This window comes from Panthera onca, chromosome A2 (genome assembly GCF_046562875.1).
Source record: "Panthera onca isolate mPanOnc1 chromosome A2, mPanOnc1 haplotype 2, whole genome shotgun sequence".
NCBI classification, from domain to species: Eukaryota; Metazoa; Chordata; class Mammalia; order Carnivora; family Felidae; genus Panthera; species Panthera onca.
In genome coordinates this window covers 11,884,394-11,900,155 of record NC_138340.1, presented here as the reverse complement: position 1 = coordinate 11,900,155, position 15,762 = coordinate 11,884,394, and the positions used below count along the sequence as shown (strand labels likewise).

The following is a 15,762-nucleotide window of genomic DNA, read 5'->3' as shown; positions in this document are numbered from 1 at the left end:
GGATGTCATGGGGAAAGTGTTGTAGGCATAGTAACATCAAATCAAAATATTCTCAGGATGTCATCAAAAGGATTGAAGGAATTAAAAAGGGGATACCTTTTTTATAGGCACTTGGGTGTGTCCGACTTCAGCTCAGGTCATGATCTCACAGTTCATGAGTTTGAGCCCTGCTTCGGGCTCTGTGCTGACAGCTCAGAGCCTGGACCCTGCTTCGGATTCTCTCTCTCTCTCTCTCTCTCTCTCTCTGCTCCTCCCCTGCTCATTCTCTCTCTCCCTCCCTCTCTCTCTCTCTCTCTCAAAAATAAACATTAGCAAAAATTTGTAAGGGGATACTTTTTTTCATTTTTTAATGTTGTGTCTGTGAACCAAGAAAAAACACCATGAAAAGCTTTTAATTTCAACTAAAATTCAACAAGGGAGCCAAAAACATCCAATGGAGACAGGATACTCTCTTCAACAGATGGTGTGTGGAAACTGGATAAGCCACATGAAACAATGAAATGGGAACTCTATTTCACACCAGTCACAAAAATTAACTTGAAATGGATCAAAGACTTAAGCATAAGACTCAATACCATAAAACTCTTAGAAGAAGCCCCTCAACATGGGTCTCGGCAATGATTTCTTGGATATGACACCAAAAGCATAAACAGCAAAAGCAAAAATCAGCAAACTCAAAGACTTCTGCACAGGAAAAGAAACAATTGACAGAATGAAAAGACAATCAAAAAATTGGGAGAAAATTTTTGCAAACCATATATTGGATAAACGTTAACCCAAAATGTGTAAAGAACTCATACAACTTAATGACAAAAACACAAACAATCCAACTTAAATGGGGGGGGGGGGGGGGCAAACAAATAGATATTTTTCCAAAGAGGACATCAAATTGGCCAACAAGCACACGAGAGGATGCTCAACATCAGGGAAATGGAAGTCAAAACCACAATGAGATACCACCTCAAAAGACAAAAGACAACAGGTGTCAGCGAGGATGTAGTGAAGAGGGAACCCTGGTGCACTGTTGGTGGGAATGTAAATTGGTCCAACCACTATGGAAAACAACATGGAGGTTCCTCAAAAATTAAAAGCAGGTCTACTCTACAATCCAGCAATTCCATTTCCAACCCAAAAGAAGTGAAAACAGAACCTTGAAGAGATATATGCACTCCTCTATTCATTGCATCATCATTCACAATAGCCAGGATATGGAAACAACCAAAATGCCCATCAAGGGATGAGTGGGTAAAAAAGGTGATACACACACACACACACACTAGAATAGAATTCAGCTGTGAGATGGGAAGATATCCTGCCTTTGTGACAACATGGATGGACGTGAGTACATTATGCTAAGTGAGATAAGTCAGAGAAAAACATGCACTGTGCAATATTACTTACACTTGGAATCTAGAAAAAATAGAGTGGTGGTTGCCAGGGGAGGGAGGGTGCAGGGATAAGACTGCTGTTGTTTAAAGGTACAAACTTGCAATGAGTGGTAAATAAGACAGGTCTAATGCACAGTGTAATGAATATAGACAATATTATACTACAATCATCAAACTTGCTAAAAAACTACTTAATTATCTCAACCATTAACAAGAAAGGGTAATTATGTAATGTGATAGAGGTGCTAAATATTGCTATACTGGCAATCATATTACAATATATAAATGTATTGAATGAACTTGTACAACCTCAATTTACATAATGTTCTATGTCAAATAATTCAACAAAAAATAAAATGCTTACATGAAGAATAAAACTTGGTTTCTACCTTTAAAAAAAAGGGGAAAATGGGGTGCCTGGGTGGCTCAGTGGGTTAAGTGTCCAACTTCAGCTGAGGTCATGATCTCGCAGTTCATGGGTTCAAGCTCCACGTTGGGCTCTGTGCTGACAGCTCAGAGCCTAGAGCCTGCTTGAGATTCTGTGTCTCCCTCTCTCTCTCTGCCTCTTCCCTGCTCACACTCTGTCTCTCTCTTTCTCAAAAATAAATAAAGCATTAAAAAATTTTTAATATAAAAAATAAAAACAGGGAGAAAACACCCTGAGTTCAAAAATTGGGAAAAAATTAGTTTATTTCAAAAGGAATTGGGTCTAAAAAGAGTCTTCAAAGAGGCTTAGCCAAGTGGTTTCCTCTAAGAAGTTTCCTGAGGGCACCCTTCAGATCGCGGTTCCGAAGGCTGTAGATGAAGGGGTTCAGCATGGGGGTGACCATGGTGTACATCACTGTGGCTACCATGTCCCTCTGGGTGGTGTGTGTGGATGCAGGGTTGAAGTAGACCCCAATAATAGTCCCATAGAAGAGCGAGATGACACAAAGGTGAGAGCTGCAGGTAGAGAAAGCTTTCCACTTCCCCTGGGCTGAGGGCACCTTCCACACAGCCACAGCAATAGGTGTATAAGAGGCCATGATACACACAAAAGACATCAGAACCACCGAACCCCCAAGGACCAGCATCAACATCTCATTGACCTGCGTGTTGGAGCAGGAAAGCTTGATCAAGGCATTAATGTCACAGAAAAAGTGTGGGATCCTATTGGTGCAAAAGGACAAGCGGGTCATCAGGATGGTATGGACCATGGAGATGAGGTTTGCTGAGGTCCAGGGCACGGTCACTAGCAAGGCACAACGAAGGACGTTCATGATCGTCATGTAGCGCAGCGGGCAGCAGATGGCCAGGTAGCGGTCGTAAGCCATGACTGAGAGAAGGATGCTTTCCGCTGCCCCAAAGGCAATGAAGAAATACATCTGGGCCAGGCAAGCCTGGGGGGAGATGGTGCTGTGTCTGCACAGATAGTTCACCAGCATCTTGGGGACGGTGGTGGAGGTAAAACAGATGTCCAGAAGAGACAAGTTGCTGAGGAAGAAGTACATGGGGCAGTGGAGGTGAGGGTCCAAGAGGATGGCCAGGATGGTGAGCAGATTCCCCGTGCATCCGATCAGATACAGGCTGCAGGACATACCAATGAGCACCTGCTGCTGTAGAGGCTGCTCGGAGAGGCCGAGGAGGATGAATTCGAAGACTCGGGTCTGATTCTCCATATCCGGGCAGTTCTGAGGCCAGAAACAAGGGCGTCAACAGTGAGTGGACTCTGAAGGAAGAAATGGATCATCGCCTTACTGTCCTTCCCACCCAGCCTTCAGGGTTCCTCTCACTAACCTCTCTGAGCCTGTTTCCTCATCTGCTTAAGGAACTAATAATTCTAACCTCTTAGGATCATTACAAGGATTAAGTGAGAAAACTGTGTACAAGGGCCTTAAATCCATACCTAACATGTAATGTGGACAGTTATTTTTATTACTGGGAGTTTTCAGTGATGCTATCAAGATAAAGAGTGATATATGTTAATTAGCTTGATCGTGGTGACTATTTCACAGTTAGGCACATATCAAAGTATCAAGTTGTATACCCTGATTATATACATTTTTACCTGCTAATTATGACTCACGAAAGATAGGGGGAAGAAATAAACCAAATAAATAGCCTAAATAAAATACTATTTCCAAGACTTGTTTTAAAAAATAATAAAAATAAGGGCGCCTGGTCACTTGGACATCCAACTCTTGACTTCGGTTCAGGTCATGATCTCACAGTTCATGGGTTCAAGCCCTGTGTCGGGGTCTGCGCATGGAGCCTGCTTGGGATTCTTCCTCTCTTCCTCTCTCTGCCCCTCCCCAGCTCATGCTCTCTCTGTCTCTCTCAATATAAATAAATAGACTTAAAAAAATTAAAATGAAAATATTTTTTTCTTTTTTATTTTTTCATTCATTTTTAACATATTTTCAATTGTGATTAAGGGCATCAATTCTGAAGGCAGACAGCCTGGGGTTAAATCTTAGCTCTGCCTCTTACCAGCTGTGGGAGTTAGGCAAGTTACTTAACTTCTCTGTGCCTTAGTTTTCTCATCTTTAAAATGAGGCTAATAATAATACCTGCTCCACATAGTTGTGAAGATGTGGTGGGTGAATACAGAAAATGCTGAACCTCATGAATTTTAAGACCTCTTAGTGGCTGAGAGCAAGGGTTCCGACAGACCCTGTTTGAATACCATCTCTGACACTCATTGGCTGGGTTAGCCAGTGACAGACACTCCCACAGCCTCAGTTTCTTGGGAGGAGTAAATGAAACAATTAGGTTGGAGCTCTACAGAAGCTTCTTTTAAAGGCACCCTCTAAAATGTTACAAAGGACACGTATCTTTTCCATCAGTCTCGTTGTCAGGCTATAAGAGCATGCGCAGATTAATTATATCTTGGTGCAGGTTATTTCCAAAGGGAGCTAATTTCATTCATTTTATGCTTCTTAGCGTCAGTGTTGGAGACAGACAATCTTTATTTGCCCACAAATTCTGGCCCCATGTCCCAGGCACTGCTTGTGTTACCCGGACCCTGGGCAGCCCACTGACTCTAAGTCCACCTAGGCTAAGGTACACTCCAGCAACATACACGCCCAAATCTTGGTGGCTGACAGCACTGAAAGCTTATTTCCCTCTCAGGCTGCAAGCCCATCATAGGTTGCTATGGCTGTGCTTCGTGATGAATTCAGTCCAGAACTCGGGCAGAGAGACAAACCTCTGTGTCTGGGGCACTGCCAGTTATCACAGCAATGGAAAAAGTGAAGGGTAGGCTGGCTCCAAAGAGCTTTTACCAGGGAACAGCCTTCTCTCACCTCCACCCACATTTCAGTGGCCAAGCCTGGTGTTAAGGGGGTGGGGTGGCAGAAATCTCACCCTGGGAGCAGCATTACACATTTGTGAACGACAATAGACTCTCCAAAGCTATCCAGTCATCTTTATCCACGGAAGGCTGAGAAAAAGAGTGAATATCTGGGTTGGCTGGTTTTTTGTTTTTGTTTTTGTTTTTGTTTTTGTTTTTGTTTTTGTTTTTTGTATCTATGGACTCCCCCATGCTGAGAACCCAGCAGTGCTGTTCACCCTGCAATCCACATACCATATGGCAAGGCATGTTCAGGGTACATCTGAGGTATGAAAATATTTATTTTGGGGTTTTGTTCTTTAAGTTTATTTATGTATTTTGAGAGGGAGAGCGCCCAGGAGGGGCAGACAGAAAGAGAACTGCAAGCAGGCTCCACTCTGTTAGCACAGAGCCCAACACGGGGCTTGAACTCTCAAACTGTGAACTCATGACCTGAGCCGAAACCAAGAATCAGATGGTTGACCAACGGAGCCACCCACCCAGGCACCCCAGAAAATGTTTATATTACAGGTGGCAGGTGTCTTAGTGTGGGGGCATGGGGTGGCGGGGGTGGGGGGGCAGAGGGCGGTCTCAATTGTCTTCCATACTTGCACTTTTTATTCAATGGATTAAATTCATTCTGAATTTCTGACTCAGCATGCACCTCTTTTCCAATTCCTGCTTGATTATCCTGCTGTTTCCTGGACATCACTCCCAGACACCGCCCCCACCCCAGGCAATCCCGTCTCACGAGGTCTGAAATGGGATCCCCCTGCCAAAGCCGCTGAAGTTGGCCCTGGGAGTCTTGCACTGTGGCATTCCGTGGGGTGCCCAACCTGGACAACCAAGTCAAGCACTGGGCACTGCCCGCCACTCCTGTCCTGCCTCTCACATCCCAGTGATTCCGAATTTGTGGACTTTTAAACATCATCTTAATCTCTTGGACAGAAGCAGGAAGTTCATTCCCAGCGCGAGTTCACTACAGACTCCCAGGTGGGTGATCTATCATCCCCTGGTCTCCCCATGGCCACTCTCGCCTCCCACAGCCCTGCAGCCAGTGAGCCTGTGGAAATGCAGACCCAGGTCCAATCCAACTTCACAGCTCAAGCCCAGGGATTCTCATCCTGGAGTCTGCACACATTTGGGGCCAGATCATTTTTTGTGGTGGGGACCGCGTTGTGTATATTTGCAGGGTATTGAGCGACACCCCTGGTCAGTAGCACCCCCTCCACTCCAGCTGCAACAAGAAGAAACATCTCAAGGCCCCTTGGGAAGGGATTGAAATTGCCCTCCATTGAGGACCGCTGAACTAGGTTGAAACCCCTGCTCTCTCCTCCCCCAGCACCTGCCCAAACTGACTAACTTTGAGCAGGACAGTGATGCTTATTTGATGCAAATCCACAGTTGAGCTAACCCACTTGACATGTAGCACCCCCACTGAACCCTCCACAAGTGCATGGGGCAGGCAGCTGAGGCTCCACACCTCACTTCTGCATGGAGTTAGAATTCAGCCTGAGCTCTGGCTCTGGTGCCCACTCTCTTGACCAGCTCAAACACCCTGTCCACCCACGAGGCTATGACACCAGGCACTCTAAAGTTTTGGTGGGGAACACTGAGCAGGCAGCTCCCCGACCTTTGAGGAAAAGTTCCAGGGAGGAAGTTGAGACCTGAGACCATGCCTCTACAGCTTGTCTTCTTGACACACTTACTTGCCCAGTGGCTGCTGTACCTCTGGCAGATCCCAGGACCTCTCAGCCCATGGGTGTTGTGTTTCCAGGGGGGAGGGGCCACTGCTGCCTCCACATTGTCTTCTGACTGTAGAGGAGGAGCATGTTTTCTCTGGGAGCCAAAGCAGGGGCACCACCAACAGGTTTATACCAGACTTTCTGACCTCCTGAAGCATGATCCCCAGAGAATCTTGTTAGAGGGAATAAAATTAGCTCATCCTCCCTAGCGTGCCTCTGAGTCTAGAGAGCGTGCCTCTGTGGGAAAATAGTTGGTCCCAAGAATAGTGGCTTTTTTCAGATTCGTCCCTCTTGGTTGACAGAGGAAGGTGTGGTACTCAATGTTTTCCATGATGAAACTTTTAAGTATCTTATTACCAATAATGGTTACAATGTATTAAGTATTTGTTATGTGGGTAGAGCCACACTACACATACAATATCCTATCATTCCTGCTATAGTGAGTGCCTGTGTCTTCATGCATAGTCTCTAATTTTTCGCTTAAAGACATCGGGATGTCTATGGTTCTGAAGGTCACTTAACGTTTTTGTGCAATGGTGTGATATTTTCCAAATATTTCTTTGTCTATCGATTTGCTCTTGGCTCATAAAACACAATCTCTATACCGACTCTGAATGCAGAAAATTTGGCACACACTTCTAAATTCTAAAGGTGTGAGCAGCAGCCTTGGTGTCTCTGTGAAAACAAGGGTATCGTGTGTGAAAACTGATGGTTTTGTATCTTCTTTCCCAAATTTTAATACTTTTGTTTCTTGGGGTTTTTTCTGGGTGGGGGGGAGAGGTATAGTACTGCTTTGTCTAGGACCCCCAGGATAATGTTGAAGAGAAATCCATAACTATAGAAATCCATACATAGTTCTCAAGCTAAAATGGAATGTTCTCAATGCCACACTGTGAAATATGATATTTATAGTAAGACTTTACATAGATCTCACTTCTAGATTCAGACATTTCTGTTCTACCACAAGTTTGCTGAGTTTCTTTCTGAATCATGTTTACCTTATACAAGTTACTATGAATTGCACTGACTAATTTAAAATTTTATGTGGAATGTTCCTGTAGGCACAAATTAGAATAAATGATGAACTCCTGTGTCTCAAGGTTTAATAATTATAAACACTCGACCAATTGAGTTTCTTACAATCTTCCCCCTTATTTGGTTTATCATTTTATTTTTTTTTAATTTTTCGTAACATCTATTTATTTTTGAGACAGAAAGAGACAGAGCATGAATGGGGGAGGGGCAGAGAGAGAGGGAGACACAGAATCGGAAGCACGCTCCAGGCTCTGAGCCATTAGCCCAGAGCCCCACGCGGGGCTCGAACTCACGGACTGTGAGATCGTGACCTGAGCTGAAGTCAGATGCTTAACCGACTGAGCCACCCAGGCGCCCCTGGTTTATCATTTTAAAGAAAATCCCACAGAGTACACAAATGTACCCCTATGTATTACCCATGTTCGTGTTAGTATAGATTACTAACATATAGTGATATATCTCTATCTATCTATCTATCTATCTATCTATTTATCTATTCATCCATCCACCATCTGTCTATGCCATGCCATTAGCACACCTAACAAATAAATAAAAATGCTTTAATGTTTCCTGATATATAATCCATACTCAAATATTGTGATTTTTTTCAAGCTTTGTCTAATAAAAATCCAAACATGGTATACACATTGAGTTACGTCGTTAAGACTCTTTTATTTTTTTATATGAGATTCAAATTTTATTTGTGTTTTTAATTAATAGGAAATTTGTTGTCAAATTGGTTTCCATACTACACCCAGTGCTCATCCCAACAGGTGCCCTCCTCAATGCCCATCATCCACTTTCCCCTCCCTCCCACCCCCCATCAACTGTCAGTTTATTCTCAGTTAAGACTCTTTTATTTTATCTATTTATATTTTATTTTATCATATCTAATAATATGACATTTGCCTTTCTGTCATTTTTTTTTCAAAGCTAGATTATTTGTCTTGTAGAATGTCCTACACGATATATTTTGCTCATTGTTTCATCCTGGTGTTATTTTACATGTACCCCAACAAAATTTAGAAGTAAGGGAAAGAAAGGGAGACAACGCTACCAAGAGGACTAGGGCTTTCAGGAGACCCCCTTTTCTGCAGCCAAGCTGGGGAATTGTTTTGAGGTCACACATCAAGACAATCTTTCCCAAGACTGAAGATAGAGGAAAGGGAGCATCTCAGCAGACCTGTGGCTTCTCACATATCCAATGATACCAATACGCATAGCATGTAGTAGAGGACCAAGAGCCAGAACCCACCAGGAAGGCACAGTCATAGTGAGAAGATCTGGTATCACGCCAGTTGCTGTGAAAACAAACACAAGGATCATCCCGGTCCCTTAACCACAGTGCTGGGCAAGCCACACTCAGCCATGCCCAGCTGGGCTCACCAACAAGATCCCAGAAGAGAATAAGGCTACTGGCAAAGGTCTTTCCTTGGGGATATGTGAGTAATCCTAAAAGTAAAATATCCTAACCATATATTACAGCACTGTGTTTACATGAAGGAAATATTTACATCGGGAGCTTTATCATTATCTGTTGTGTGGGGCCATCCTGGGCACTGTAGGACATTGAGTGGCATGGCTGGTCTCTACCCACTCTTCATTGTGACAACCAAAAATATTGCAGTGCCAGATGTCTCTAGGAAGAAATCACCACCTTTTGAGCACCACTGTTTTATAATAATCATCTGTTTCATAATAATAATCTTGAATTATAAATGAAACAAATGAGGCCAAACCGGACAAATGACTTAACATCCCTGGATCTCTGAAATTAAGTTTGAGAATATGATGCATTTGAATGTCTGGTGTATAACAGGTGACAAGTCTGTGAAATGATCCCATACTCTCTTTCCTAAACATTTCTTGAAATGCTTATAACACTCACTCATTCATTCCAATATAGTTCATTGTGCACCTGCTGTGTACCAAGCCCTGTACTGGCAACTGGAGACACACCCATGTGTTGGAAGCCTGCTCTGCCCTAAAGTAGCAGCCTGTCTGATGGGCAAGACATACATAGGCAAAGGAAGATCATAATTAACACAGCTACAAAACTCTACATAGGGTATGACTGGGATATTAAGGGAGTTGGATTAATTCACGCTGGGCACAGGATGGGTTCTTCTACGAAGCTTGACACGAGCCAGTGAAAGATGTTCCAGATAGATGACACGGCAGGAACAAAAGCGTAAAGATAAGATACAAGACAATATCCAAAAAGATGAGTCATTTACCACATAGCTGTGGCAAGGGGGTGGAGAGCCCTTGGGAGTGTAGGAGATGCGGGTGCAAAGATGAATTGGCACCCACTATGTGGGAACTGAAAGGTGCCATCTGAAGATTCTAGGTTATCGATGTGGCACTGAGGAATCGGGTGTTTCCAAAAAGTATACCAAGGGCGTGTTTTAGGAAGATGGCCCCTTGAACTTGACTAGAGCATGGGTTGATGAAGGTAAGACTAAGTACAGGATATACAGCAATTGTCCTGACCTGAGCTGAGGCAGAAGCAGTGGAAGTGAAAGAGAGCAGATGTACTCACGATGGTCCAGGAGGCTCAGCGTGTGGTTCTGGTCAAGTGTGTAGACACGAAAAAAAGTCCAAAAACAGATGATGACCAGAATGTGAGGTCATTGAATCATTCGTGGAGGGGTTAGGACTGGATCCCCTGGGCAGTGATTCCTTGGGTGTGTTCTATAGGACACTAGAAGCTCCAGATATATCCAGATGAGCTGTGCCTCTCAATAAGCTTGGTACACCACACACTGTCTACTCCCTCCTTAGAGTGTACAATTCTCTTCAATGTATTAAAGGCACTGAGACTTCCTACAATAAAGAACTTCCTATTTAATGTTGTTTAATTATGGTTTTTACACACACACACACACACACACACACACACACACACACACACACACCTGCAGCTAACAAAATAGCAATAAGCATGACAACCGGAAATATGACAGGAAGTTTGGTTCAGGCCAAAATCAGACCCTTGAGGCAATTTGAGAATCTGTGGGAAGATGTCTTCAAGATTCAATGGGACAGACAAGCTCAGGTGTTCTGAGTCCAACAGAGACACTCACAGGAAGGTAGGAACTGAGCCATCTTGCCACTTGTGAATGCCCTTTGGGTATTGTTTCCTGAGGCCAATCCAGTAGCCATTATTTTCCTTTGGACTCAGGAATTTCTGCATGAGAAGAAGGCAAAGTAAGTCAGGAAAGACTACATCCAGAGGTGAGAATGGCAGTGGAAGCAGTCCATGAAAGGGACTAAGACCTAGGGCACCCCATGGGCAAGGATGTCCTTCAATGTCGCCATTGAACACATTGGCTTAAAGCTCTAGGTAGATGACCATTTCCACCATTATTATGACCTGTGTAATTAGCAAATTATGGACACTTACGGTCCTCAGGCTTTTCATTTGTAAAATGGGGATAACAATGGCAGGTGCCTTCCAGGATTTTCTGAAACTTCAATGAGGGAAGAAGAGCCCAGTATGGCTCCTAGATGAGCACTGCCTGGTTAAAGGGTAGATAAGATTATTCAAGGGCATGGTTAACAGGGTGAGGAATCTGGACACTACTCCATAGAAAATGTTCTGGCAATCAGTTGGATTCCACTGACAAACATTGAGTCCACTGAACCATACTGAGTGTGTCCAATCTGGTTCCAGGCAGTATGGACTCAAGAATGAGTCAGAACCACCCCTAGCCAGGAAGTTCTCCATGTGCAAGGAGATGAACCAGGGATCTGGCAGCATAGTCCAGTATTAAGGAAGAGGGGGTGGGAAGGATGTTGAAGGACAAAGTTTGATCTGATGAAGAACAGGTAGGAGCTGTCCAGGTAGATAGAAGGAAGCATTCCAGACAGAAGGGCCACTATGAAGAATCATTCAGAAGCGGGACTGAATACTGGGCAACGCTGCATGCTGAAACAGCGGAAGGACATTATGAAGGACAGAATGCAGGATTTGCACTGGATTCTACAGGGAACAAGGACATGAGATTGCAATGACTTGACGGGTCTCCAGAGCACCCCTCCCTGCTTCTCACCTGCTCTGCTTGGCTGTTGATGATGACCAGGTGAGCACCCTTCTCTGTACAGTGATCCTTGGCTTTGAACCAGCTCAGTTCTTGTGTGGAAAATTGATAGCAGGAGCCCTGAAATGCCGTCCAGTTTTCATGGCAGGGCTCGCAGGAGGATTCTGGAGAAGGGGAGGGACATCAGCTCTGTTGAGGCTACAGGCTGCACTGGCCTCCAGAGGTGAAATGATCCAAACCTGTTCATCTGTGCCTCTTTGCCAAAATGAGCACAGTAGCTTCCCATGTGTTCATGCAAGAGCCGGGCCTTGCCAGATGGCAGAGTGATACATGCAGGGGGCCTCACACTTTATGTTGACATCCACCTTGGCAGAGGATCGATTAAAACAACCCAACACCTGCTCGCGTGTTATAAGAACCACTACCATCAGCAGTGCTTAAGACAACAGCAGTCCTCTTCCAACTCCCAGTTCCCCCCACCGAGCCCACCCTGCCTCCTTACCGTTGCCTGCCCGCACAGCTTCCATTTGCCGGAACACCTCTCCCCACACAATGTCCCGCTCGTGCCCAGCATCTGCCAGACCCTGCACAACTAAGAGGCCCACAGAGAAAGGCGGATCAAGACCTGGTGGTGCGTGTGGGAAGGAAGCCCTCCGTTTCATTCAGCACTCACATTGGATGTCCATTTGCTTGAGGTCTTCCTGCATCTTGTTGGAGAACAGCAGTACTAGGAGAGACACGTGCTGATGTGCTCTAGACCTTTCAGCACCCGGTTCTTTTCCCACTCCCCAAACTGCAGGCTAAGACGAGGAGGGCAGGTTCCCTCTAAAATTGTGAAGTCCAGTGATGCAGTCCAGTCACCCCCTTACTGACCCATCTCTGCCCCAGCCCTGTAGGGCCTGCTTCTCAAGACTTGGTCCATGTGATTACCCATTTCCCACCGGCTCACCACCTTACCCTCAGCCAGGACCACACCTAGGATGAGGTCGAACAGAAGCAGCATCAGAGTCATTGCCAGGCAGAAAAACTTCCAGGGGTCATCCTGGGGCAGCCTTTGGTTCCTCTGTGCTGCGGGGAATGCGGCAAGTATGAGGCAGTGCACATGGTCTGCCAGGATCATGCCAGGAATGTGGAGGGATGAGGGATGGGCCTGAACCATGCCCTGGAGTGGAAAGCAAGGAGCAGTCGCTGGTACTGAGGGCACCTACTCCTGCCCTGGGCCTCTTGACTCACCCGGTTTCCCCCGGATGGGCGGATATTTTCCTTCCATGGTGTGAGGTCTTGTGCGTGTGTTCACCTGTGGCCGCAGCTCCTTCTGGTCTAGCTACCCACAGCCCTTCTGGTTATTGTTGAAGACACGCCCATCCTATACTAGGAAATGCCACCCCCCACGTAAACCATCAGATGTTTCCTTCCTGGCTCAGTAAGGCCCCCAAGGTCTCTAGATGGCTTATCACCAATTCACGCCACCAGGAGATGGCATTAGCATCTTGGAAAAGGTGTTCTGTCCCAAGTATTCTCTGCAGCTGTCATTTCTCTCTCGGTTCGGGGGACAGTAGCCGCCCCAGAAGTCTGCTTCGAAGTTTGTGGTGCATTTGTACCTTTAGGCTTCTGGTTCCATTTGTTTCAAAAAATCCCCCATTTTCTCAGAGATAAAATTGTAGTAATTTCAGCACTGGAGTTACGTTTATGCTCTCTCAGAGCACACGGCCACTCCTTTCCCCACACGTTGGCTTTGTGACGTTACATCTTAAATGGAGAATGCGATGGGGTAAGAAAAGGCAAGCTCATGTTGATGGAGAGGCTTCTATTTACCAAACCCACTGTTAGGAAACGTTCGTACATCGTGCCATTTCACGTGTCTTTTTCTCTCTGAGTGCCATTATGATTTTTCTCCTTTTCTTTGGTTTTCAGCAGGTTGCCTAGAGTGTGTGTGTGTGTGTGTGTGTGTGTGTGTGTGTGTCTCCATATGCTGTTTGGAGTTCACCCAGCTAGGATTTTCTGAGTTCCTTCAATCTGTGCTTTGTTTGTCTTTCATGATTTTTATAAAGTTTTCAGAGCCCCACACCTCCTACTCATTTACTCTGATGACATGTAATACACTCCCCTAACCTATCGACCTCAGTTTCCCTATTTATAAAATGGAATAAGTATCCCCCACCGATCAGGGATGTTCTCTGCTTAGAGATCATGGTATCTGGTGATTCACAAGCCTCCCATACATACAGCTACGGGTATTTTGAGAGGCACAGTAATACTCTTAGACTTGGCCAAGCAGGACGCCTACCTGGGTCCTGAACAACAGGGGGGCCTCAGTTTCAAGAGCGTTCCTCGAGGGAAGTCCTCCTCTGCTATCTGGGGTCAGACAAGACTGTCAGTGGCTTCCAGAAAGAACAATCCAGGCCCCCAGGACCACAGTGAGTTCAAGTGGGTCTTGGCCATAGGAAAGAATTGTCTCAAACTTTTCACTCCCCTCTGGTGCCTGTCACCTGCCAGGGACAACCCTGGTCCCCATGTCTATTTGGGGGGGGGGCACTCTTAAACCTCAAACACCACAAAAACACTACATCCATGAGTTGTATTACAGGATGTTCAACTCCAGACTTGAGAACTGCACTCTGGCCAGTGGGAGTGGCTCGGTCAATAAACTCCACACCAGGCATCTATTGAGTCTCTACCAAGTGCCAGCAACTGTTACAGGCGCTGGGGACACAGAGATATATCGCATCCAGTCCCAGACCGAGCAAGGATGAGCCATCGTGCTCTGGGGCAAGGCAGTGAGGGCGACATCTGCTGGTCACCGTGGAAATGTGGTTCCTGGTGCTGGAAGGGTGATGAAAAAGGCCTTCTCTGGGCTGATAGCAGAGGGAGGGGAATTCCTGCCAGAGGGACGGAGACCAGTAATGTAGAGAATGGGACACTGTGTGGTTGGGTTACGTCCACATGCTGGGAGAGCTTGGGGGAGATAAGCTATGGGCCTGAAAGCTGGACAATGGGGTTTGGAATGGATCCTGCAAAGGACAGGACATGCCCCTGCACTGTCTTGGAGAAGGGCCCTAAGGCCCACCTGTCCCCACCTGTTATGTTTGACCACTGGTAGTGACTAGGTGAGCACCCTCCTGTGCAAGGGAGACTTGCCTGACTCCAGAAAAGTTGTCTGAGGAGAAGTAGTAGCAGGAGCCCCCAAACACAGGCCAGGCATTCGTCTGGGCTCACAGGTGGATTCTGGAGAAAGGGCAGGTTCCCCTAAGGGCCGAATATTGGACATGTCTCCTTCAATTCTACCACCCTCATTTTGCATCTCTAGGCCAAAATGAGATGGGAGCACTTTCAATTTCTTGAATGTACCAGACTCTCACCCCAGGTCCCACCACATCCCTCATGCCTCCCTCCCATCTGCCTCAACTAACTGGTCTCAGATCACCTGCCACCTCCTCCAGGAAGCCTTTCGTGATTACCCCACTCCTGGCTGGGTCTGGTGCCTCTCTGACTCCTCGCTTCCCCGGAGATCCCCTATCATACAGTCTTGTCCTTCCCTGGTTATGGGTCGCTGTCTCCCATGACACTGTGACATCATGAGGGCAGGGACAGTGCCTCACTGGTTCCATGCTGTGTTCCCAACATCAAAAATGATTCCTGCACATAGTAAATGTTCAATAAAAATGCATTAAAGAAAACAGTGAAGGAAGGCATGCAGTGAGTGTTGTGAGACCCCACAGTGCAGGCGGCAAAGGAGGGACGGGCCATCTGAGCTGAACTCGGAAGGATGAAAACACACAGTGCCAGGGACGGAACAGCAGGCAGAGGAACCAGCAGAGCCAAGGCATGGACAAGTGTCCAGAATGGGCTCAGAGGAGGCTGGGGACTCAGACTGGAGCCAAAATGTGAAGGGACTTGGAGGCACCGCAGGACCGACCCTCTAGGGCCCAGGAGGAGAGAGTGGGCTGGAAGGAGGTGCCAGCCTGGACTGAGGTCCAGCCAACACTCTCCTCTAAGCTCTATCCCACTGGGACAGCAGAAGAGCCAGAATGTGGGGGGAATCTGGGGGATTTTCTGGCACAACTCAAATCGGGAAAGGCATCAGAGAAACACACGAAATGAGCTCAACCAAGAAATGAGCTCAGGACGAAGGAGAAATCTCTTTTACTGCTGCTTCTGGATGGCCAGAGAGGTCAGGATACCAAGCTAACATCGCACACGGGAGTCAATACCAAGCCCCAGGAGGAGTGGAGACCAAGGTC

At 46.2% G+C, this 15,762-nt stretch overlaps 2 protein-coding genes across 3 annotated transcripts; both read right to left on the bottom strand.

Moving 5' to 3' along the window:
- Nucleotides 1-2,110: 2,110 nt before the first annotated feature.
- LOC132678313 (olfactory receptor 1M1-like) lies at nucleotides 2,111-3,121 on the bottom strand. Its single transcript, XM_060630503.1, has one exon. It carries the CDS (start codon nucleotides 3,044-3,046, stop codon nucleotides 2,111-2,113), a length of 936 nt encoding a protein of 311 aa, XP_060486486.1. The 5' UTR covers nucleotides 3,047-3,121.
- A 4,596-nt stretch (nucleotides 3,122-7,717) lies between these two features.
- LOC132678316 (C-type lectin domain family 4 member G-like) lies at nucleotides 7,718-12,870 on the bottom strand. Of its 2 annotated transcripts, none has more exons than XM_060630505.3 (7): nucleotides 12,755-12,870; nucleotides 12,479-12,589; nucleotides 12,195-12,248; nucleotides 12,024-12,113; nucleotides 11,534-11,685; nucleotides 10,565-10,668; nucleotides 7,718-8,779 (listed from the first exon to the last, which is right to left on the bottom strand). In XM_060630505.3, exons 1-7 carry the CDS (start codon nucleotides 12,789-12,791, stop codon nucleotides 8,653-8,655), a joined length of 675 nt encoding a protein of 224 aa, XP_060486488.1. In that variant the 5' UTR covers nucleotides 12,792-12,870; the 3' UTR covers nucleotides 7,718-8,652. The 2 variants fall into 2 exon arrangements, with proteins under 2 accessions (XP_060486488.1, XP_078299369.1); XM_078443243.2 differs by having other exon boundaries at nucleotides 12,479-12,584; nucleotides 12,755-12,829.
- Between the last annotated feature and the right edge of the window lie 2,892 nt (nucleotides 12,871-15,762).